Source organism: Schistocerca cancellata, chromosome 6 (genome assembly GCF_023864275.1).
Source record: "Schistocerca cancellata isolate TAMUIC-IGC-003103 chromosome 6, iqSchCanc2.1, whole genome shotgun sequence".
NCBI lineage: Eukaryota > Metazoa > Arthropoda > Insecta > Orthoptera > Acrididae > Schistocerca > Schistocerca cancellata.
The window spans coordinates 54,888,740-54,914,537 of record NC_064631.1 but is presented as its reverse complement, the minus strand read 5'-3'; the positions used below and the strand labels follow the sequence as shown (position 1 = coordinate 54,914,537).

The following is a 25,798-nucleotide window of genomic DNA, read 5'->3' as shown; positions in this document are numbered from 1 at the left end:
TCTTGCTATTATCGGTTTCGAATGATTTGTTGATCAGATGGCCGCATTGTAATTGCAGGACGAATTGTTGATCAGGTGCTCAGTGCTTTGAATGCAAAGATGCACTAGAGCAAAATCATATCAAAATTAAAAATTTTCAAAAAGAAGTGAAAAACAGGGATAAATTCAGTTATAATTGTATGGTAAGCTTGGAGAGTGCGTTCGTAATTTTGATTAGAAAACACGCAACATAGTGACAGCAGCATGTTTGTTCAAAGCAATATTTTGTATTAGACAGAAACATGTTGGCATTCATAGTCACTAGGTAACAAATATTTAACGTTTTAGTACATGTACTATGCTTTTATCATACAATTATATCTTAAATTTATTCTCAATTTTCATCTCTTTTCCAATAATTTACTGCTTTGAAATTTTTTTCATTGTAGGGCAACATGGTATTCGAAGTATTAAACAGCTGAATAACAGTGCGTCCCCTAAATAAATTGCACCAACTAATGATGAACAAAATGTTCATCATGACTAAGAACAATAAGTATGTAAAAGAAACATTTGTTCAAGTTAGCTGCTTTTACAACATAACTTATAATAGAGCCACAGAAATCGAATAACGTCATCTACTGGTGAAATACCTTTTATACTTTGTTTCTCTGCACCGTATGTTTATTTTACGGAGTATGTGAAGCTATCTGCGTAATCGCATAAGAAAGTGATGAAATTATTAGGATCCTGCAAAGCGGACTCAACACTACATTTTAACAGCGGAAGTGTGAACATAGCACGGAACAGCACTGCTCCTGTGGTCGGAGCCATATTGCACTTCCGCGAAGCGGTGAACCAATTGCTCTTCCGTTCTCTACTGTCACTCAACAATTTATTCCCATGCAGGCACAGAGTCAGGAGCAGTGCAGGTTTCACACTGTCCAGCCCATGACCCACTCAACGGCATGTAAGGCCAAGAACGACAAAATATTACTGCGCGATGTTTATGTCCAGGACGCGTCAGTTAGTATGGCTCTGAGAAGTATGGGACTTAACCGCTGAGGTCATCAGTCCCCTAGAACTTGGAACTATTTAAACCTAACTAACCTAAGAACATCAGACACATCCATGCCCGAGGCAGGTTTCGAACCTGCGACCGTAGTGGTCGCGCGGTTCCAGAGCATAGCGCCTAAATCCGCTCGGCCACTACGGCCGGCGTCAGTACTGCGTCATCGTAGGAAGCATCTCGGCGCTCGATGATGTAGAACTTTCATGTATTCCTATTGCAATCGCTGCGTGTTGTGAAAATAAATGCAAGAGGAAACGACAAGGGGTGAAAAGTGCCTTAGAAGGCGTTCCACACACGGACGTATTAATATGCTACGAGAACTTGCAGCAGAGACAGATGACTATCGGAATTTTTTAGCGTTGAACGAGAAATCGTTCAGCGAATTAGTGAATCTTTTTAAGCCTTATTTACACGTAAAAGTCCCTGTTCATACACTGGTTGGATTTCGCTTTCCACAATTCTGGAAGCGATCTACATGGTCCAATCACGTTAAACCCATCCAAAGCCTGAATGACCACTTTTTGTGGCACGGGCCATAGTGAGACGTGCAGACAGTCAGAGACGTTCTGGAAGGTACCGACAGGGATGTGGAGCCATGTCGACTCCGGTGCCGTGGCCATTTGTGCCCTATGTCTCTTGACTGAGGATCCATGGAGCGAACAACGCAAACGAGGTAGTCCTCCAGGTTCTCGACTGGGTTTAAATCGGGAGAATTCGGTGTCCAGGGAAGTACGATAAACTCATCCTGATGCTCTGCAAACCACGCACGCGCACTGTGAACTGTTGGACACGTTGTATTGTCCTGCTGGTACATGCCATCGTGCTGAGGAAAGAAGAAAGTGCATGTAGGGGTGGACATGGTCCCCAAGTATAGATGCATCCTTATTTTGGTCCACTGTGCCTTACAAAATGATGACATGGGCCAGGGAAATGCCCCCTGGCCTGTTGCTGAGTGTTTTCTTTTAGATGTTTCACGCCGTGCAGTCCATCGGTCATCTCTTCGACGAAAAGCCCACCTGTCGCCGCTTTGTGGGCGTCCAGTTGCGGTTGTGACGTGCGGATTCGAGCCTTCGCCGCCGATTACCATCAGTCAGCCTGGCTGCACGAACAAAGCACCTGCTGCGCAGGACAGTCGCAGCAACGTTTGCTGAACGGTCATTTAGGAGACACTGTTGGTAGCCCCTTGGTTCACCTGGGTGCTCAGTTGCTCAACATTTGAATGGCTATGGGTACACATCTCCGCGACCGCCGTTCAGAGGTGGATGATTCTGGGGGAAGGGGACCAAACGGTGACGTCATCGGTCCCATAGGATTAGGGAACAATGGGGAAGAAAGGCGGCCGTGCCCTTTCAGAGGAACCATCCGTGTATTAGGCTGAAGCGATTTAGGGAAATTAAGGACGAACTAAATGAGGATATCCGGACGCGGGTTTGAGCCGTCGTCCTCCGGAATGCAAGTCCAGTGTGCTAACCATGGTGCCACCTCGCTCGATGCCGGTTCTGGATATCTTTCCTCATGCACGGTATTCTTTAAACGCGACGGCAAGAGAACAGTTTACAGACTTAGCCGTTTTGGAAATGGTCCCATCCATGGCCTGAAAGCCTACGACCACACCCTTTTGGATGTTAAATAGACCGTTCTCTTTCCGCATTACGACAGCGACTGCACTGCTTTCCTCGTTCTCTCGCATGCTTTATATACCCTCCACTGCTAGTACTATCACCTGCAGCTTGAGAGTGAGTGTTGCACGTTGACGTCGACAAACAAGGTGTTCACATTAATCGAACAGGACCGTGTATAAACTTGCAAAACGTCAGACAATCGATAAGTAGTGCTGCAATAAATAATTTAAGCTTCTCAAACAAACAAATAAGCAGTTGCGATGTTACTCCCCAGCACTCAAACACTTTTGTTGAATATTTCTACAGTTAATTACAGAATAAGTAATCACACTACTCGCCTGAACGCACTTCAGCAGGTAATTCCTTTCAGTCTTTTTTCTCCTAATGTGCTCGTATTCATATGGAGTCGCTGTGTGAGGTGTTTACACGAAGACTGGCAGGAATTTCCGTCTACTTCCCAGTACCTCCTTTACACGGTACAGTATCTCGAGCCAGAGTTAATACACACATAAAAATGTTTTCCATCTCCTCGGTTCCGAGAGTTCTGGAACCTGCGCAGAAAATTGGAATAGAGATCAACGCAAACATCATTTCCGCCCTTTTTATTGCTCATGAAAACCACACATTGCATGCTGTACCACCACACAGAGAGACCAGAGGTGGTAGTCGACACTGCTGTCACACCGGTACCTCTAATACCCAGTAGCACGTCCTCTTGCATTGATGCATGCCTGTATTCGTCGTGGCATACTGTCCACAAGTTCATCAAGGCATGTTGGTCCATATTATCCCAATCGTCAACGGTGATTCGGAGTAGATCTCCCAGACTGGTTGGTGGATCACGCTGTCCATAAATAGTCCTTTTCAGTCTATCCCAGGCATGTTCGATAGGCTTCTTGTCTGGAGCGTATTCTCGCTACCCTAGTCGAGCGATGTCGTTATCCTGAAGGAAGTCGTTCACAAGATGTGGACGATGGGGGCACGAATTGTCGTCCATGAAGACGAATGTCTCACCAATATGCTGCCGATATGGTTGCACTATCGCTTAGGAGCATGGCATTCACGTATCGTATAGCTGTTACGGCGTCTTCCATGACCGCTAGCGGCGTACGTCGGCCCCACGTAATGCCGCTCCAAAACAGCAGGGAACCTCCGCCTTGCTGCACTCACTGGACTCGTGTCTAAGGCATTCCGCCTGACCAGGTTGCCTCCAAAAACGTCTTCGACGATTGTCTGGTTGAAGACATATGCGACATTCATCGGTGAAGAGGACGCTGTGCGGTATTTTGTGGGCCCATCTGTATCGCGCTGCATGGTGTCGTGGTTGCAAAGATTGACCTCGCCATGGACGCGCACAGTTTGAGTCGTAACACGACGTTCTCTAGTTGCACGAAATGCATTATTCAACATGGTGGCGTTGCTGTCAGGGTTCCTCAGAGCCATAGTCATAGGTAGCGGTCATCCACTGCAGTAGTAGCCCTTGGGCGGCCTGATCGAGGCATCTCATCGACAGTTCCTGTCTCTCCGAATCTCCTCCATGTCCGAGCAACATCACTTTGGTTGACTCCGAGACGCCTGGTCAGTTCCCTTGTCGAGAGCCCTTCCTGGCACAAAGTAACAATGCGGACACGATCGAACCGCGGTATTGACCGTCTAGGCATGGTTGAGCTACAGCACGAGCCGTGTACCTCCTTCCTGTTGGAATGACTGGAACTGATCGGCTGTCGGACCCCCTCCGGCTAATAGGCGCTGCTCAGGCACGGTTGTTTACATCTTTGGGCGGGTTTAGTGACATCTCTGAACAGTCAAAGGGAGTGTGTCTGTGATACAATATCCACAGTCAACGTCTATCTTCAGAAGTTCTGGGAAACGGGGTGAAGGAGATACAGGAAATGGATATACGCCCTAATCTCCTTCTCTCATTAACATGTTGTGCAGACTCAATTCTGAGAGAATTCTGAAACAGCAGTTCATTAATTTTAGGAATTGTAGAACCGAGAAAAAGAAAGGTCAACAGCTTATGAAAAAGCACATCCCCGGTACAAAAACAAATGTGTAACGATTCACTTTGTTCCAAACCCCACAGCATTTCTCATTTCAGCAGTTATTATTGACCCTTCAGAATTACATTCTTTTGACAAATCTGTTGTCAGTGGAATAACATGGTAGATAATGAAGTTTTGCATAATAACCACATGGAAAATACTCTCCTCTTTGTGTGTTATAATTTACCTAAATATGACTTCGATAGCTCAATCTGTTTATGAAATATTAGGAATACTGGGGACATTTCATTCTGGCTCTTTCATTGAGACACGCGATCGCTGATGTGTGTGCACTTTAATGAAATTGCATGAAATTTTTCATTAAAGAATAATTAATAATCTAATTTGTTTGTTTTAGTTAATTAATTTTTGTCTTTTCTTTCCTTCAGTAAATACGAACTTTGTTCTAGAACCTCTCTCTTATTTACGTGTGGTAATAGAAATGCATTTTCAATGGAATTACGTACATTTAAAAATTACGTGAACTCATATTAACTGATTAAGAATATTTAGTTGAGAATTAAATCCTTTACATAATTCGGCCTTGGCACACATTTTCTAAATGCAGTGGTTTTTTTTAAAGTTTTTACTGAATTCTTTCCCGGCGTTAGCTATGGAACACAAGACTGTCTCTATTAGCAGAAAATGGTTAAATATTGCCAAGCCGACATTTAATTATAACTGATAAAACATACTTCGCCATACATTTAAGTTATTTGAAAGAACCAAAATTGTTAAATTTCAACATTAACTATCCTCCTACGAATGCACAAGTGCATAATTAGTTTAAAATTCATCAGTCTCAGGATCACTGTAAAAGAAGAACATTTCCTTAATTCACTGCTAATTTTTATCTGTTCCCGATTTACGGGTTTGGTTGATTTTTCTTTAGCGGAACAATTTTTTTAAATGTGCCGCCGCTGCAAATCGATCGGTCGCGGCACAGCCCAGCAACAGCGCTAAAAATGCTGAAAATTCTTTAAATAAATATTATAGATGACATGGGCAAGCTAATTTACATTAATAATACACACTTTTGATAAATTATGATATATTTAGACCCAACAATAATTCAACTCACATTAGTTTGTAATTTCTCCTCTAATGGCGGCTAAATCTAGATACAGACAAAAGAAGTCTACCCATTCATAAAACGCTTCGTCACAGCTTCTTCTCGCATTCAGCTCTACACGGAGATGACCAAAGAATACACAGTACGTGGTGCTTTTATACTACTGCTGACTACTAACATTTCTTTGTAATCTCATAACATTATTTTCCTCTGGCTGAATTTCACATCTCTGTTATCGCAGATATTGACACATTTCGCAATTACATAATGAATATAGAAATATTACCATCCTAAATACAGAGAGAATATTACTACAAAAAATATTACAATAATAACAAATGTCTTTTACACAAAATTCAATAATATTTTTTGTTCAATATACAAATTGCTCAGAGCGGCGTATATGGTACAAATAAATTTTAGTTCATTAATAGCGTGAGTTTGCCAGGGAACGTTACAGTACATCGGATCAATTTTCTCGAGATTGGTGGCAGATAGAGACCTCCATACAATTCTAAAGGAAAATTCAGTATATTAGCTAAATTTCATACACAGCAACATATTTCATAATATGCCCCAAAGTCAAATACCACAATAACTATGACCAGTAACTAAACGTTGGGAACTTCACCATTAAGCTCAAATATAAAGCCGTAAGTAACGCAGAAATGTTTTTGCAGGGCACGCGCTTCGATTCTGCCAACATGGCATGTCACCGACTGTCTGAAAGCAGGCAGACAATGTCCGCCTCACGTTTCGAAGAAATGAATGAGTTTTCCCAACGATTTGGACGAAAATCGTTCACTGCGCATCGGCGACTCTATTCTTCATGGACTATAGTACTAGGGCTAGCGGTGGTTCTCGGACACTCAAGCTATATCCACCATCCCAGGGCATGTAAACAGACATGAAGGGACTTGGGCTATGTCTGCCATGTTTCATTTCTTGATAGAAGGGGTAGGTGCAGGTTCTTATACAAATTATAACATATGGAAAAAATGGAAATGAAGTCCCATGCTTCTTGACAGAGCATAGGGGAACGATACGGGAGACCCACACCGCCGTACTAGGCCAGGTCCTAATGGAGGTAATGAGAATGAGTGATGCTTATGAGGACGACACGACAAGACCAGTTACCTTAGGGGCAGGTGAAAATCCCTGCGCCCGCCGGGAATCGAACCCAGGACCCGGTGCTAGGGAAACAAGAACGCTACCGCTAGACAACGAGTGGCGGCCAGTTACAAAAAGAAGTATTCCATATTTTGAGGGGTAGTATTATTGACCAAAGCAAGACAAAAGTGTCCAGTAAACACACTTATACCTATACCTTAAGAGCCATGAGGCCTTATCTTCACTACTGTGATACACACCTCTTGTACTGAAAGCTCCTTGCTCTTAAGAACGACCTACACAATGCAGTAAACAAATGGGGACACATTCTTTGTTATTTTCCATGAATACAGTCTGGTACCGAGCGCCGTGGGTCTCGAATCCGCGCCAAACGGCATGGACCTCAGTTACCAGTAGAGGTCTCTGCAGCTGTCGCGCCGTAAGCCGTGGCTGCGCACGCTCCTGGGCCGCGTATACAGGCTGTTACAAAAAGGTACGGCCAAACTTTCAGGAAACATTCCTCACACACACATAAAGAAAAGACGTTATGTGGACATGTGTCCGGAAAAGCTTAATTTCCATGTTAGAGCTCATTTTAGCTTCGTCAGTATGTACTGTACTTCCTCGATTCACCGCCAGTTGGCCCAATTGAACGAAGGTAATGTTGACTTCGGTGCTTGTGTTGACATGCGACTTACTGCTCTACAGTACTAGCATCAAGCACATCAGTACGTAGCATCAACAGGTTAGTGTTCATCACGAACGTGGCTTTGCAGTCAGTGCGATGTTTACAAATGCGGAGTTGGCAGATGCCCATTTGATGTGTGGATTGGCACGGGGCAATAGCCGTGGCGCGGTACGTTTGTATCGAGACAGATTTCCAGAACGAAGGTGTCCCGACAGGAAGACGTTCGAAGCAATTGATCGGCGTCTTAGGGAGCACGGAACATTCCAGCCTATGACTCGCGACTGGGGAAGACCTAGAACGACGAGGACACCAGCAATTGACGAGGCAATTCTTCGTGCAGTTCACAGTAACCCTAATGTCAGCGTCAGAGAAGTTGCTGCTGTACAAGGTAACGTTGACCACGTCATTGTATGGAGAGTGTTACGGGAGAACCAGTTGTTTCCGTACCATTTTTTACAGCGTGTGCAGGCACTATCAGCAGCTGATTGGCCTCCACGGGTACACTTCTGCGAATGGTTCATCCAACAATGTGTCAATCCTCATTTCAGTGGAAATGTTCTCTTCACGGATGAGGCTTCATTCCAACGTGATCAAATTGTAAATTTTCACAATCAACATGTGTGGGCTGACGAGAATCCGCACGCAATTGTGCAATCACGTCATCAACACAGATTTTCAGGCATTGTTGGTGATGTCTTGATTGGGCCCCATGTTCTTCCACCTACGCTCAATGGAGCACGTTATCATGATTTCATACGGGATACTCTACCTATGCTGCTAGAACATGTACCTTTACAAGTAAGACACAACATGTGGTTCATGCACGATGGAGCTCCTGCACATTTCAGTAGAAGTGTTCGTACGCTTCTCAACAACAGATTCGGTGACCGATGGATTGGTAGAGGCGGACCAATTCCATGGCCTCCACGCTCTCCTGACCTCAACCCTCTTGACGTCCATTTATGGGGGAATTTGAAAGCTCTTGTCTACGCAACCCCGGTACCAAATGTAGAGACTCTTCGTGCTCGTATTGTGGACGGCTGTGATAACAATACGCCATTCTCCAGGGCTGCATCAGCGCATCAGGGATTCCATGCGACGGAGGGTGTATGCATGTATCCTCGCTAACGGAGGATATTTTGAACATTTCCTGTAACAAAGTGTTTGAAGTCACGCTGGTATGTTCTGTTGCTGTGTGTTTTCATTCCGCGATTAATGTGATTTGAAGAGAAGTAATAAAATGAGCTCTAACATGGAAAGTAAGCGTTTCCGGACACATGTCCACATAACATATTTTCTTTCTTTGTGTGTGAGGGATGTTTCCTGAAAGTTTGGCCGTACCTTTTTGTAACACCCTATAATGTAAGGGCACCACTGTGGAACACCTATGATGTATTTAATCAGCTGCCTCTCACTGAGCGAGGCAGTCTGATATTCGCGTGAGTCACCCGATATCTCGCTTACAGTCATCGTGTTTACTTTGCTTATTTCCGTGTACTAGTGGACGTTGTTGATTTCGGGAGGTTTTCGCTTGTGAGCCCATTGCTTCTTGCGTGTTGGTGTTCTTGGTGTCTTCCTCGGCCGTCTGTCGTTGTGCGTGTCCATTCTTTCGTGTTCGTCCATCTTGTTTGTTCGCGGGCCGCTCCCGTTCGGTCCCGCCGCGCTTTCGTTCACGGCTACCCCGCCACCTTTACGGTCGCGGTTGCAACATACAGCATGCACCGAACATCTGTTAGTGTTGTTATTGTAAACTGTGATCACTGTTCTGGGTAAGTATAGAGCATACGCCACAACGGAACCAGTTTGGGGTTAGATACGTTTGTGACATGTTTTTGCTTTACAGTGTTACCTTTGGACTTACGAGCATAATGAAAGCGTGTTATTCTACACGGGCAATGGCAAACATAAGTTTCTCTTATGGTCTTGCAAATGGATCCTGAAAATATTACATTAGAATCTGTGCTGTTTCATCAGGAATGGGCAAATGATATTTTCGTTCGAACGGACTCGAGACTTTCCGATACGCCACAGCATTCGATACATTGTCAAGTATGTTCAAACAATTACGTTACACTTGACTCGAGCGGCACGATTGCGAGGTATATACAAGAAATTATGAACTAGCCACAACAATAAGCTATAGCTTTACTTAAAATGTGACAGTTTCGTGAAACAAAGAAGGAACTACATTAAATTTTACTCTGAACAGACTCCTACTGCTTTTGAACAAATTTACAATAGATTTTTCATAGACTACTGGTATGTACAGGGTGTTTCAAAAATGACCGGTATATTTGAAACGGCAATAAAAACTAAACGAGCAGCGATAGAAATACACCGTTTGTTGCAATATGCTTGGGACAACAGTACATTTTCAGGCGGACAAACTTTCGAAATTACAGTAGTTACAATTTTCAACAACAGATGGCGCTGCAAGTGATGTGAAAGATATAGAAGACAACGCAGTCTGTGGGTGCGCCATTCTGTACGTCGTCTTTCTGCTGTAAGCGTGTGCTGTTCACAACGTGCAAGTGTGCTGTGGACAACATGGTTTATTCCTTAGAACACAGGATTTTTCTGGTGTTGGAATTCCACCGCCTAGAACACAGTGTTGTTGCAACAAGACGAAGTTCTCGATGGAGGTTTAATGTAACCAAAGGACCGAAAAGCGATACAATAAAGGATCTGTTTGAAAAATTTCAACGGACTGGGAACGTGACGGATGAACGTGCTGGAAAGGTAGGGCGACCGCGTATGGCAACCACAGAGGGCAACGCGCTAGCTAGTGCAGCAGGTGATCCGACAGCGGCCTCGGGTTTCCGTTCGCCGTGTTGCAGCTGCGGTCCAAATGACGCCAACGTCCACGTATCGTCTCATGCGCCAGAGTTTACACGTCTGTCCATACAAAATTCAAACGCGGCAACCCCTCAGCGCCGCTACTATTGCTGCACGAGAGACATTCGCTAACGATATAGTGCACAGGATTGATGACGGCGATATGCATGTGGGCAGCATTTGGTTTACTGACGAAGCTTATTTTTACCTTGACGGCTTCGTCAATAAACAGAACTGGCGCATATGGGGAACCGAAAAGCCCCATGTTGCAGTCCCATCGTCCCTGCATCCTCAAAAAGTACTGGTCTGGGCCGCCATTTCTTCCAAAGGAATCATTAGCCCGTTTTTCAGATCCGAAACGATTACTGCATCACGCTATCTGGACATTCTTCGTGAATTTGTGGCGGTACAAACTGCCTTAGACGACACTGCGAACACCTCGTGGTTTATGCAAGATGGTGCCCGGCCACATCGCACGGCCGACGTCTTTAATTTCCTGAATGAATATTTCGATGATCGTGTGATTGCTTTGGGCTATCCGAAACATACAGGAGGCGGCGTGGATTGGCCTCCCTATTCGCCAGACATGAACCCCTGTGACTTCTTTCTGTGGGGACACTTGAAAGACCAGGTGTACCGCCAGAATCCAGAAACAATTGAACAGCTGAAGCAGTACATCTCATCTGCATGTGAAGCCATTCCGCCAGACACGTTGTCAAAGGTTTCGGGTAATTTCATTCAGAGACTACGCCATATTATTGCTACGCATGGTGGATATGTGGAAAATATCGTACTATAGAGTTTCCCAGACCGCAGCGCCATCTGTTGTTGACAATTGTAACTACTGTAATTTCGAAAGTTTGTCTGCCTGAAAATGTAATGTTGTCCCAAGCATATTGCAGCAAACGGTGTATTTCTATCGCTGCTCGTTTAGTTTTTATTACCGTTTCAAATATACCGGTCATTTTTGAAACACCCTGTATGTAAATATAAACATTTATGCTGATTTTAAGTAAAGGTAACAGACAAAGACGAATATATCATATTATTATTTCAAGAGAGGCGCTAATGGCTTACCACGTAGATTGCAAATCAGCATTTCAATCACTGTTCACTTTCCAGAATAACAAATAAAAACTTGAAAAAATTTAAATCAGGATTAAAACAAGATGGCGGCATTCAGATTAAACAATCAAGGCAATTAATCAAGAATTAAAATGCTGAACAAACGAAATGTATCGTATAAAATGATTCAGTTTTTATCGCGAGAATGAATTATAGCGGCAAGACCTGTCGTGGAGACAGTACCAGTTGTCGACGCTTGATCGCAGGACGAGCGAAACCTCGAGATTTGGAGAGAACAGTATTTGCGATCTTTAATTTATGTATTAGAGCCGTTCTTACACATGACAAATATATGACATAGTTTTATGCAGGCTTGGCTCTCGAGATTTTTTAAATGGAAAATCCATTTTACTCACACGGTAGTAATAACTATAATGTCTACTCGCGAAAGCGTTATCAGCACCGGTCGAGACACAGTTCATTTAGAAATAATCAAACCATACGATTTTTCCGTTCATAATGATCGCTCAAGTTTTCATTATGCACTGCGACGGTAATCTCAGTCGTCACTCGCTAAGTTCCACGATTCACTGTCTCGATAATCTTCTGCATCTCAAAATCAACAACGCGCGTCTCGCCATACTGTCGCACATACATACACTCACTAACTAACCTCACTGTACAACGCTGCTCCACTGTAGCTCTCGCTCTCTGTGCTTCCATACGTATCTATGATTTACGTAGCAGGTCGTCACATCAGTTAATATTACAAATGCAGATAACATAAACAAAAGAATTTAAAGTCTTTCCATATTGAAGCAACAGTAAGAAAACACATTTATCCATTACAGAAAAAGGAATAAATTGCAGTTCCATATTAACATTATTAGAAAACACAGCTGTACTACACCATCAACTATATGAATACTTAGTCTTACAAAGCGAAAGGTATGAGAGAAAAGAGAGGAAAAAAATTATCTGTCATTATTACCTTCGCATATGTCCCCAATTTTATCTTCAGGTGTTCCCTAGAACCTCTCAGGAGAAGACGTTCTTGATACATGCGAGATATTCAATATCTTAGAATGTGTCATCAGAGATTCTGTAAGTATTAACTTCTAATATTCAGAATTGCTGTTAGCCCTTTAACATTAAAGATTAACTAAACAATAAAATGTGGTGGGTAATCACCCAGAAATAACGAACGCAATACCTTACAAAATTTGACATCAAGTGAGCAGATCGTTCAAACAACTGATTAAGTTCTACATTACAAAATTAACTTTAAGCAGTGTATGTTGTATAGTTCAAAATTTCGAACCTACACATTAATGGCCAACTTTGTTAGTTCTTTGCTTATAAGTTGTCACTTTTATCATTCATATTCAAGTGGCATTGAAAATCGTCCATTTTTCACTTTTCAATATTTATGCTTATTCACATTTATATGGTTCCATACTCTTGGGTTCTAGTCGTAACAGTAATCTACACATTATTTTATTAAACAGATTCCTGTTGCTGTTGCATGTATCATCCTCCTTTTATTTTGTACTTTTTGAAAGTGTGTCAAAGCTTCAACATAAATCTGAACGCCTAAAGCTATATGTTAATTATATCTTCATATTACCACACATCTCACACCATACTCAATCGTACACTTTTATTACCGAATTAAAATTTAAATCCACCATGTTACAAAGTACTGCATACAAGAATTTAGCTTTAAATATCTCCCTCAATTAAACCACCAATATTGGAAATGGATCCACTATTGGATCACAAGTACTACATTCATTACCTATCACATCACTAATTTCACATTTTTTGTCTTTAAAAGGAAAATTACACACTCCATCACAACTCACTTCCGCTCAACACAATTAGTGGGCAAATGTATATACACTCCTGGAAATTGAAATACGAACACCGTGAATTCATTGTCCCAGGAAGGGGAAACTTTATTGACACATTCCTGGGGTCAGATACATCACATGATCACACTGATAGAACCACAGGCATATAGACACAGGCAACAGAGCATGCACAATGTCGGCACTAGTACAGTGTATATCCACCTTTCGGAGCAATGCAGGCTGCTATTCTCCCATGGAGACGATCGTAGAGATGCTGGATGTAGTCCTGTGGAACGGCTTGCCATGCCATTTCCACGTGGCGCCTCAGTTGGACCAGCGTTCGTGCTGGACGTGCAGACCGCGTGAGACGACGCTTCATCCAGTCCCAAACATGCTCAATGGGGGACAGATCCGGAGATCTTGCTGGCCAGGGTAGTTGACTTACACCTTCTAGAGCACGTTGGGTGGCACGGGATACATGCGGACGTGCATTGTCCTGTTGGAACAGCAAGTTCCCTTGCCGGTCTAGGAATGGTAGAACGATGGGTTCGATGACGGTTTGGATGTACCGTGCACTATTCAGTGTCCCCTCGACGATCACCAGTGGTGTACGGCCAGTGTAGGAGATCGCTCCCCACACCATGATGCCGGGTCTTGGCCCTGTGTGCCTCGGTCGTATGCAGTCCTGATTGTGGCGCTCACCTGCACGGCGCCAAACACGCATACGACCATCATTGGCACCAAGGCAGAAGCGACTCTCATCGCTGAAGACGACACGTCTCCATTCGTCCCTCCATTCACGCCTGTCGCGACACCACTGGAGGCGGGCTGCACGATGTTGGGGCGTGAGCGGAAGACGGCCTAACGGTGTGCGGGACCGTAGCCCAGCTTCATGGAGACGGTTGCGAATGGTCCTCGCCGATACCCCAGGAGCAACAGTGTCCCTAATTTGCTGGGAAGTGGCGGTGCGGTCCCCTACGGCACTGCGTAGGATCCTACGGTCTTGGCGTGCATCCGTGCGTCGCTGCGGTCCGGTCCCAGGTCGACGGGCACGTGCACCTTCCGCCGACCACTGGCAACAACATCGATGTACTGTGGAGACCTCACGCCCCACGTGTTGAGCAATTCGGCGGTACGTCCACCCGGCCTCCCGCATGCCCACTATACGCCCTCGTTCAAAGTCCGTCAACTGCACATACGGTTCACGTCCACGCTGTCGCGGCATGCTACCAGTGTTAAAGACTGCGATGGAGCTCCGTATGCCACGGCAAACTGGCTGACACTGACGGCGGCGGTGCACAAATGCTGCGCAGCTAGCGCCATTCGACGGCCAACACCGCGGTTCCTGGTGTGTCCGCTGTGCCGTGCGTGTGATCATTGCTTGTACAGCTCTCTCGAAGTGTCCGGAGCAAGTATGGTGGGTCTGACACAACGGTGTCAATGTGTTCTTTTTCCCATTTCCAGGAGTGTACTTAAGGGCAACATTACAAAATCCTATCTTATTTAGATATTCATATTAATGCTATGTTATGTTTTTATTTTTCATTGTTGCTGTTTATACTTTTCGTGTTTCATTTTAACTAACCTTTCTTCAGTTTCTCATGATGCACAACACTACATTAATCAGTACTTGCTACATTGTTTTCTGTTCCTACAAAACATTATTCATATTTATTCTACTTCTTTTCTGAATTCCCTCATTCCTCCTGACTACATCATTGCAAGGTCCCTAACAGCTCGAACTTATAGTACTCCTTATTTCTCCTCTAATATGATCTCTGTTTTCTCTATTTCTATTTATCTACACTCCTACCATCATCATTTCTCACCTTACATTACCTATTTCCTTATTAACTATTGTTCTCATGTACTCATTTTCAGTTTATTAATGATCAAACAATTTTCTTTACCATTGCCAATCAGAATTCATGATTTCATTTAGTAATCGCTTCTTACTCTTTAATTCATACTTACCAACAAAACACTGTCACTCCTCAACTACTCTCCTCCACATACTTATTTTTCTTTTTTTAGTCATTATTCGTGCACAATACTCAAAATTCTTTCTTGTTCCCATTAAAATTAAAAAACCTCAAACAAATTTTAGCTTCTAAAATATGGTCAGATTACTATACCAGCTTTGTCATTTATCAGCACATTCCTATTTCCTATACAAAGCTGTCCACCAGTATCTAGCTAATTCTTGTTCTTTCCACCAGTCACTAATTAGGGATCATGTCTCATATGGGGAATATTGTCATATCTGGTTAGGTCTACTTGATTCATACTCTGGATAGTTTTATAGGTGAAGAATTGTTCTGGCAGATACAAAGGATAGTTGAAGAGTAGGAAATAGTATAGAAAACTAAAGAAAGAAGTGGCATTGAAACAGTATGGGGCCCTATTTCCACTACTGCACATTCACTAAACACTAGTGAACCCCCTGGTAATATGCGTTGTCACAGCTGATCACTTCTGAACCATTCCTCCTTGGATCCACACTTCATGGTCTTTTCCAAAGATTTCCCTCCAGAAAACAGTTAGATTGCTATTTACCAATATCTAGCACTCTGTTAAAAAATCCTTTAGTCTATAGTTCTGACCTCCTAGCGTCTGTCTCTTCTGATAGTGCAAACTCTCTACCAGTACTTCCACAAAATTAATTCTTTTCCATGTATTGTCTGGATGTTTCACTTCGCCAATCATTTCCTTACTGTTTTCATTAACGCTTTGCTTAGACTTCCTACCATAGTCTGGATATGTCCGAGAAACATTCATTACATCACTCAGTCTATCACCGAGCCAGTACACATCCAAGAATTCTATGGTGGGTTCCTGAAAATATTTGTACCTCTCTGGAGCATACGCCCCTCATTTCAATCTTTTTCTTTTTGAGCTAACACAATCTCTTCTCCACTTATTATTTTCCGAGCACTCAACTACAACTTGAATCCACCAGCATTTACGACAGAAACTGAATTCGCTTCTACACTGAGATCAATCGTTATGTTTTCAGTGTTACTATCATTCTTTACCTGCATTACTGAAGGTGCCCCACTATTTTTTTTCTAGCACTCTCTTCTATGTCATCTGTCTTATTCTCGTGTTCTCTTTCATCTCATCCACTTCTGCCTCATTTTTCGTACTACGTTCCTGCACAATCTGATTGTAGCCATTCTCTAAATCAGCTCTCACTGTTCATCCTCAACAACTCGGGCTTTAGTGTTTGCATCCAAACATTCTACACCTTCATTTCTAACACCTTCGTTCATCTTGTTTCGAAAACGTTGTACTTTCAACTTCTTTAAATGTCTGCTCCATTGCTTTACCCAGCTTATCTGACTTTCTTCCTTGAAATTTTATTATTTCCATTGTTTCCCCCAGACTCCTCTCATTTCTACTAACAGAGATGTAAACATAGTTCAATCGTCATATTATAGATCTAGTGAAAAAAACCGCACCTAAACAAATTACGCCAGTGACTAAATTTCGAACTTCTTCCGGAAAATTAACAGATTCCGTCAGCACAGCATTAAAACGACACTGTCCGGCCACGACACGGTCGAAGTAGGTGGTGATGACGGGTCAGACGGTTTCACAAAATATAACTGTAACATCCGAAACAGTACCTCCTGGAACCTCGACTGGGCTAGAACCGGCCCTGTTTTATTACTCGGACTGACAGTAGCCCGGTCCGGCTCTTCTAAATTTACCGCTCCCGGAAATATTAAGTTAACTGGAACGAGGAATTGTTGTGGATTGGCAAGAGAGCCAACCCGGTATGAGAGGAAGCCGAAAGGCACGCGTTTTAGCTGACGCAGGCTGGCGTGAGGTCTGGAACAGGTCAAGGAAATTAGACTGTAGAAAAAACTGACGTAGCTGGTGGAATACTTAACTTTAATCCATAAATGGTGAACGTCGCTCTTGACGGTACATGTTTTACAGCATCAATAGTAACTGGTAATGGCGCCTTGCTAGATCGTAACAAATGACGTAGCTGAAGGCTATGCTAACTATCGTCTCGGCAAATGAGAGCGTAATTTGTCAGTGAACCATCGCTAGCAAAGTCGGCTGTACAACTGAGACGAGTGCTAGGAAGACTCTCTAGAACTGCCGTGTGGCGGCGCTCGGTCTGCAACCACTGATAGTGGCGACACGCGGGTCCGACGTATACTAACGGACCGCGGCCGATTTAAAACCCACCACCACCTAGCAAGTGTGGTGTCTGGCGGTGACACCACAGGAATACCCTAATTTTCTTCAATTACGCTGAACATTACATTCACACATGTAAGTAATTACACAACAATTATAAGATTAGAAATGAAAACCCATTAGCCCAGATCAGATTACCACTGATAAAATATTCTTCTAAACAAACTGAACAAAACGTCACGTGTCTCTGTCTACTAATGAAATGGTAGTTAATGCACAGAACGCAAAATTGATCGTCATAGCACAATTTGTACGAGATTAAATGCAGATCAACACAACATGAAAATGTAAGGAAACATTTAAAGACCACATAAATAAAGAAACATTGGCAATTAAAATTAAATGAAAAGAAACAAAAACTGTTTAGTCTGTCTCTTTATTATTAGTAGCTTTTGTCTGCAATACTGACGGTTTCGGAAATTAATACGTTTGCAAAGTTATTATGCTTATGAAAGTAAATAATTAAATGAATGAAACCAAGTTATAACTACTGTTCCGAATGTTTTTGAAATTAAACTGGATTAATATTACAATATGAGAATTTAAAATTACGTGAAATGAATGTTCAGAAAAGCTATTGTTGTTTATATATAAAGAGATATTAAATCGCTGTTTAGAACGATGTTGCTCGCGGTGTCTCTTAGCTCACGTTCGAACAAAAGAGTTTCCACTTAACTGATGCTGCTGGCGAGCCCTCGACACCCGCTTCGTTAGTCTACGATCCTTGAGCATGCAGTCCAGTAATTGGTGTCGTCTTGCTGATTTCCTTGATCTCGAGCGCCAGTTGTGAATGTAACAGGTACGCTCTGTGTTTGCAGAATTAATTCCGATCTGTGCATCTGTGAGGAAAATAAAACACGCTGCTTTCAATTAACGCGTGACATAACTTCATGTCATTATGTTTGTTACATACTTTGGTAACGGTTTCCGGATTTATGATATGCGATCGCGGCGCTTTTCACAGTATATCCGACCGCGCTACGATAGTATATTAAGTAGATTGTGCAGTAAATCATTAGTACGTGGTTTAAACCGGACAATAAGTGCCTCGAACAAACGTCTACGCAGGTACTTCAATCACGTGGCGATCAGCACACCATACATTCGTAGTTAATGTTCTTCGTATTAATATATGACACGAAAATGTGTTGCCGTATTTTCTGTTTCATTCCGTAGTTTGTGGTATGCAACAAGCAGTTTACGCTGTCTAAAATCGAAAACAATATCTTTACGGCGTGCACACGGCTTACCGGTCCGGACATCAAAGTTTAATGCTTGAGTCATTTCGAAGTTCCGGCAAACGAGCAAATCACTAGTTCTTGAGTCGCGGTACATTCCGAGATCAAAAATATAACACTGTCCCAACACTGATATTTTTCACCGGCCACGAACACAATATTGGCAGTACGACAATCAACTCTACGTCGACTCTCTTCTTCTCGCTCCTGACTCTTTGTTGATGTCATTCCTGTCGCTCTGTCGATAGAATTCTACGTATACACCTCGCTCCACGTAACACTTTCAAAGATTCTCATTATATCGATTTACAGTTCTGTACAAAATCACAATTTCATATTGCTTTGTCCATAGAAAATGGTTTCAAATAACACGTTAACAATATCGGAATAATTGAAATTGGCTATAAAATTCATAACAACTACATTATGTAAACACAAACATAATTATGCTGAGAATTAAATTTACAAAACTCATTCTGAACTAACCTTTTGAATGTATGCTGAAAATAAAGCAGTGACAAAGTTACAGAAAATGTAGTAAAAAGGAAAAAAATGTATATTAGGTTGTAGTGATATCTTCACAACTTGCAGCACTGAGTTTATGTTCCATTTACACACAACGTGTTAAACGTGGTTAGTACTGGTTCGAGAATTTGCAGGAAGCCCTGCGACAATTGTGCCTGTTCTGTTTCGACAGGAAGTTCGCGGTGATGCCTCGCCTTACTAAGGAGCTGTACCGCGTGCACATCATCGGCGGCATAGACCCGGACCCCACGTGGGTCTCGTGGCCAAAGCACGGAAAAACCGCCTCCATAGCCATTGAGATGATGTACTTTGACGACTATTCCCTCGGAGACGTCATCATCTACGATATGACGAATCTGAATGCTGGACACATCTTCCGTACAGATATCAATATTGTACGGGCACTGGAAATCGGCTACAAGGTCAGTACCCTCAAAATATTGCTCCACGTGTAGATTGCAGATATAATGTTACCTGCCTAGGAAGTTGTGAAATGGTACCCTTTTCTCACACATAATTGGCGCGTAAGAGGAGAACAGCGTTATCACTTGGAATTCTGTATCTGTTGATAAAATATATGTGCCCAGAAATGATGTCTTCATATACAGGCTAAATTTATCTCATGATTAATTTTGGTATTAGATCACTAAAATCTGGATCCATAAAAATTTTAATTTCTTGAAGTTCAGTTGTGAACACAAAAATGCAGCGTATTTTAATAACGCATTAAACCCCTATTTCACATCATCATAGGACAACATCGCTCTAAATTTCTATCTGTCATTCACTATCCCAGAAGACACTACCACACTACTACCTCACTATCGACCCAACTATATTCTTCCAGTACTGCACAGGTCCTTCCAACATACTCTCCAAAAGCACCGTATGATGATAAATACCTATTAGACAAATAACAAGAAGGCTTCATCAGGTATCATAATGCGACACCTGTGTTAGTAGAAAAAACAGTTCGCAGTAGACATAAATCTGGCGACTATCATAATATTAATCACGATGACTACAATTTTGTAACCAGCCTAAATTTTTCTTCCATTCTGGTGTTCTGTTTGCGCTCGTACTTGATATTATAGCACTGATGCCTAAAAACCTGTAACTACAAAGTCGCAGAAAGGACAGGTGCTGTCTCTGGCACTTGTCTGGAATGGGTATTGGTTCACAGTTCAGATTTCCACCGTTAATGACATCTAATGAGAATGCAGTCACGTTCCCTCTCAATATCTTCTTCAGTTCCTCAGCTTCCGGTAAAATAGGTGACTGTAAGACGAAACAGGGGGCCTAAAGTAGACGACATTCCTCAGAATTAGTGGTGCCATTGGACAAACAAACCATAAAAAGCATGTTCTTACAGATGTGAATACTGTGAAACCATCAGTTTAGTTGCAAAATGTAAGCTTTCACTGCCGGATATATTACGCTAATTGAAATATTTCTGGCAATGTGCCGTGGTTGATGAGCAAGAAATTCATCCGACCACGGCGTTGTAACCACGGATATTTTAATAAATGTAGTCATTAGTTTAACCAGTTGACTTTCGTGTCAGTCTTGTTTGACCGTTATTAGTATTTCCATTCTAGGTCACCACAGACAGATAAGGGAGTACCCCTTCTCTCTACGCACGGTCCTAGTGGGACCATTAGATTTTAGTCTGCACGTCGCTGGTTACGTAGGAAAAAAAAAAAAAAAACGCCCGCGTGTGTGCACTTCGCACTTATTTCTACGCTGTTATACTGGGAGCAATGGAACATGGCTGTCACATGCGCCCGATGTGGTGTTGTAAAGTGTGGCTGTCATTCCATGGCCATGTTTGCCCAGTGATGTTGGGCAAAGACTGCAGCTTCACATTGTTTCCCATGTTTAAGTCCGTCTACGTGGATACTCTGCAAACCACACTTAAGTATTTCATCGAACTACCTTCACAATAATTCTCTATTATTCCACTCTCGAACAGCGCGCGGAATATAGAACATCTTTCCGCGCGAGGTCTGATTTCCATTTTATTATGATCATCGTTTCTGCCTATGTAGGCCTGCGTCAACAAAATATTTTCTTATTCTGAGGAAAAAGTTATTGACATTTCGTGAGAACATCTCGCTGCAACGAGAAAGGGCTTTGTTTTAACGCTGTCCATCCCAAATCCTATATTATGTACGTGACACTCCCTCCCCTATTTCTCTATAATACAAAACGTGCTGCCCTCCTCTGAACTTTCTGGATGTACTCCGTTGATCCTGTCAGGTAAGGATCCCACACACGCAACGGTACTCCAAAAGAGGACGGACAAGTGTAGTGTCTGCAGCCTCTTTAGTAGATCTGTTGCGTCTCGTAGGTGTTCTGGTATAAAACGCAGTCTTTGGTTCGCCTTCCCCACATTTTTTTCGTGTTCTCCCCAATTTAAGTTGCTCTTAATTCTAATTACTAGGTATTTAGTTGAATTTACGGCCTTTAGATTTGATTGATTTATTGTATAACCGAAGTTCTGCCAGACAGCTGTTGAACAGGCAATACGTAGAATTCTAGAGTGCGAGAGTAAACAGAAGAAAGAGAAACGTAATGAGGAGCAGCAGGAAGTATTTTGTCAGTTGCACCTAAACATACGTTAAATTTTATGCAGTTATCGCACATACCGCTTGTTTATGTCCACGTATATGTAATAATACAACGATATAATAATTCAAAGAAGGTAATATCACGACACTTCCATAAGTTTGGCATCTACCGTAAAGTCTGTTGGTGAGTTAACTGGAAAAGTTCATTATGAATAGTCTTAAGATTTATGCTTTTCATGTTGAAATATTCGTGAAAATGTTGTACGCTTCGTAGTGTCCAGCTCGTAAGTACTTGTTGAAAGACGTTTTGCTGTACATCATGAATTGTATGTAATACTTAATTTTATAATACTTAAAATTTACTTGTAGCTCTTGGTGTACAGCAAGATGTCTTTTAGCAAACTGAAATATTTAATGTTGCAATGACATTTATTCCCTGTAACTTAATGTCTTTTCCACGTGACTAAACAAGCAATAACAAACACAAAAGCATTAACGTGACTGATTTTTTGCAGACTGCCTACTGCCGAAGGCTGAAAGCATTCCACATTTTAAATGCGGACAAAATTATTGATTTTGTCATGAAAATTGTGAAGTCAGCTATATCAGAAAAGTTGCAGAATAGGGTAAGATGTTCCTAGAAAATATAATTTCTTCCAAAAAAAAAAAGTGCTGTTGCTTTGCTTTAAATTTTATTACATACTGTTAGTATACTGTTAGTAGTAGATTAAAACTGAAGAAACTGCAAAAAGGTGGGAATTTAAGGAGATGGGACTTGGATAAACTGAAAGAACCAGAGGTTGTACAGAGTTTCAGGGAGAGCATGAAGGAACAATTGACAGGAATGGGGGAAATAAATACAGTAGAAGAAGAAAGGGTAGCTCTGAGGGATGTAGTGAAGGCAGCAGAGGATCAAGTAGGTAAAAAGACGAGGGCTAGTAGAAATCCTTGGGTAACAGAAGAAATATTGAATTTAACTGATGAAAGGAGAAAATACAAAAATGCAATAAATGAAGCTGACAAAAAGGAATACAGACGTCTCAAAAATGAGATCGACAGGAAGTGCAAAATGGCTAAGCAGGGATGGCTAGAGGACAAATGTAAGGATGTAGAGGCTTGTCTCACTAGGGGTAAGATAGATACTGCCTACAGGAAAATTAAAGAGACCTTTGGAGAAAAGAGAGCCACTTGCATAAATATCAAGAGCTCAGATGGAAACCCAGTTCTAAGCAAAGAAGGGAAAGCAGAAAGGTGGAAGGAGTCTATAGAGAGTCTATACAAGGGCGATGTACTTGAGGACAATATTATGGAAATAGAAGAGGATGTAGATGAAGATGAAATGAGAGATACGATACTGCGTGAAGAGTTTGACAGAGCACTGAAAGACCTGAGTCGAAACAAGGCCCCAGGAGTAGACAACATTCACATTGCAACTACTTACGGCCTTGGGAGAGCCAGTCCAAACAAAACTCTACCATCTGGTGAGCAAGATGTATGAGACAAGCGAAATACCCTCAGACTTCAAGAAGAATATAATAATTCCAATCCCAAAGAAAGCAGGTGCTGACAGATGTGAAACTTACCGAACTATCAGTTTAATAAGTCATAGCTGCAAAATACTAACGCGAATTCTTTACAGACGAATGGAAAAACTGGTACAAGCCGACCTCGGGGAAGATCAGTTTGGATTCCGCAGAAATGTTGGAACACGTGAGGCAATACCGACCCTACGACTTATCTCAGAAAATAGATTAAGGAAAGGCAAATCTACATTTCTAGCATTTGTAGACTTAGAGATAGCTTTTGACAATGTTAACGGGAATACTCTTTTTCAAATTCTGAAGGTGGCAGGGGTAAAATACAGCGAGCGAAAGGCTATTTACAGTTTGTACAGAAACCAGATGGCAGTTATAAGAGTCGAGGGACATGAAAGGGAAGCAGCTGTTGGGAAGGGAGTGAGACAGGTTTGTAGCCTGTCCCCGATGTTATTCAATCTGTATATTGAGCAAGCAGTAAAGAAAACAAAAGAAAAATTCGGAGTAGGTATTAAAGTCCATGGAGAAAAAATAAAAACGTTGAGGTTCGCCGATGACATTGTAATTCTGTCAGACACAGCAAAGGACTTGGAAGAGCAGTTGAACGGAATGGACAATGTCCTGAAAGGAGGATATAAGATGAACGTCAACAAAAGCAAGACGAGGATAATGGCATGTAGTCAAATTAAGTCAGGTGATGCTGAGGGAATTAGATTAGGAAACGAGACACTTAAAGTAGTAAAGGAGTTTTGCTATTTGGGGAGCAGAATAACTGATGACGGTCGAAGTAGAGAGGATATAAAATGTAGACTGGCAATGGCAAGGAAAGCATTTCTGAAGAAGAGAAATTTGTTAACATCGAGTATAGATTTAAGTGTCAGGAAGTCGTTTCTGAAAGTATTTGTATGGAGTGTAGCCACGTATGGAAGTGAAACATGGACGATAAATAGTTTGGACAAGAAGAGAATAGAAGCTTTCGAAATGTGGTGCTACAGAAGAATGCTCAAGATTAGACGGGTAGATCACATAACTAATGAGGAGGTATTGAATTGAATTGGGGTGAAGAGGAGTTTGTGGCACAACTTGACAAGAAGGAGGGACCGGTTGGTAGGACATGTTCTGAGGCATCAGGGGATCACAAATTTAGCATTGGAGGGTAGCGTGGAGGGTAAAAATCGTAGAGGATGTAGGTTGCAGTAAGTACTGGGAGATGAAGAAACTTGCACAGGATAGAGTAGCGTGGAGAGCTGCATCAAACCAGTCTCAGGACTGAAGACAACAACAACAACTGGTAGTATACTGATTCCTTCAAATTTGGAAAAACTGTGTAGGCAGCAATAGCTCAAAAGCAGTTGAGACAAAAGTTGACTGTATTGTTACACAGGAGCATGTGACAAAAATACCTTACAAAAGCAACAGGGGGCTGATAAATTTGATTTATGTAACTTTTGTTAATAAAAATTATAAAATTGTCCCTGATCAATTAATCATATTTAAATGATGCTAGGTTCAATGTAGGTGCTACCACAAATTGTTAAAGTTCAGTGTAATGATTACTTTTAATCTGCACAATAGGGAATGATGGCTGATGGTTAATATCCATTATGTAGTTAAGTGAACTGAAGTTGGCTCGAGAACCCATGATAGTGGTCAGCAAACACAGAATGTAATTAAAATAACAAAAAAGCAAATATCCAATGCTTAAATTGTTCAGATTTAATTAACACTATCACAACCAAATGTAACATTGGTAAACAAGCGATGTTACGAGGATAAGTGTTGACGAAGAGTGAAATCAGCAGAGCCCTACTAACACTGAGTTAAAGTCCAATCTTGTTTAACTACCGATTTATACAAGTCCCACTGAACTATTCGCAGAATAAAATCTGTCTCTTGGCCATTGGTGATTTATCTAAACCCAGCTGAACTATTGCAGAATGTCTCTAAGTATTGAGATTGTCACCTTGGAAAAACTTCTAAGTCCCAAACGAGAATGTCTATACAACCATCCAGAATGACAAACGTTTTGCCTCTACATCTTAATGTGGAACAGGCAAGATAACCATTGCTTAACTGCTACACTCCCTTCCCTGGGCATTCACAGCATCTACGTCACTTAATGACTTAGAGCAGCTTTCAGCCCTATTTTACAATTTTTGTACACTAATGCAATTTTAAATCTGTATGCACCATTAGATGCACGATAGAAATTTGAACAGAATGACAAATCAGTATCTATTCCACCTTAGGTATTTCACCCACAAATTTTTGCTAAACAAATGTATTTTTATTCCAGTGTTAAAATTCAGTTTTTGCTCTCTATGTCTTGAATAAGTATTGTGTATACATATATGGCATCTCTTTCATACACAAA

The 25,798-nt window shown here is 41.9% G+C and overlaps 1 protein-coding gene across 1 annotated transcript in view; it reads left to right on the top strand.

Annotated features, from left to right (window-relative positions):
• The window catches only part of LOC126191558 (retinol-binding protein pinta-like), a 101,543-nt gene that overhangs the window by 61,703 nt on the left and 14,042 nt on the right, over window positions 1-25,798 (top strand). Inside the window, exons 4-5 of the mRNA XM_049932471.1 lie at window positions 19,492-19,741; window positions 22,405-22,515. Of these exons, the coding sequence (XP_049788428.1) occupies window positions 19,492-19,741; window positions 22,405-22,515 (361 nt within the window). The remainder of the gene's footprint in view (window positions 1-19,491; window positions 19,742-22,404; window positions 22,516-25,798) is intronic.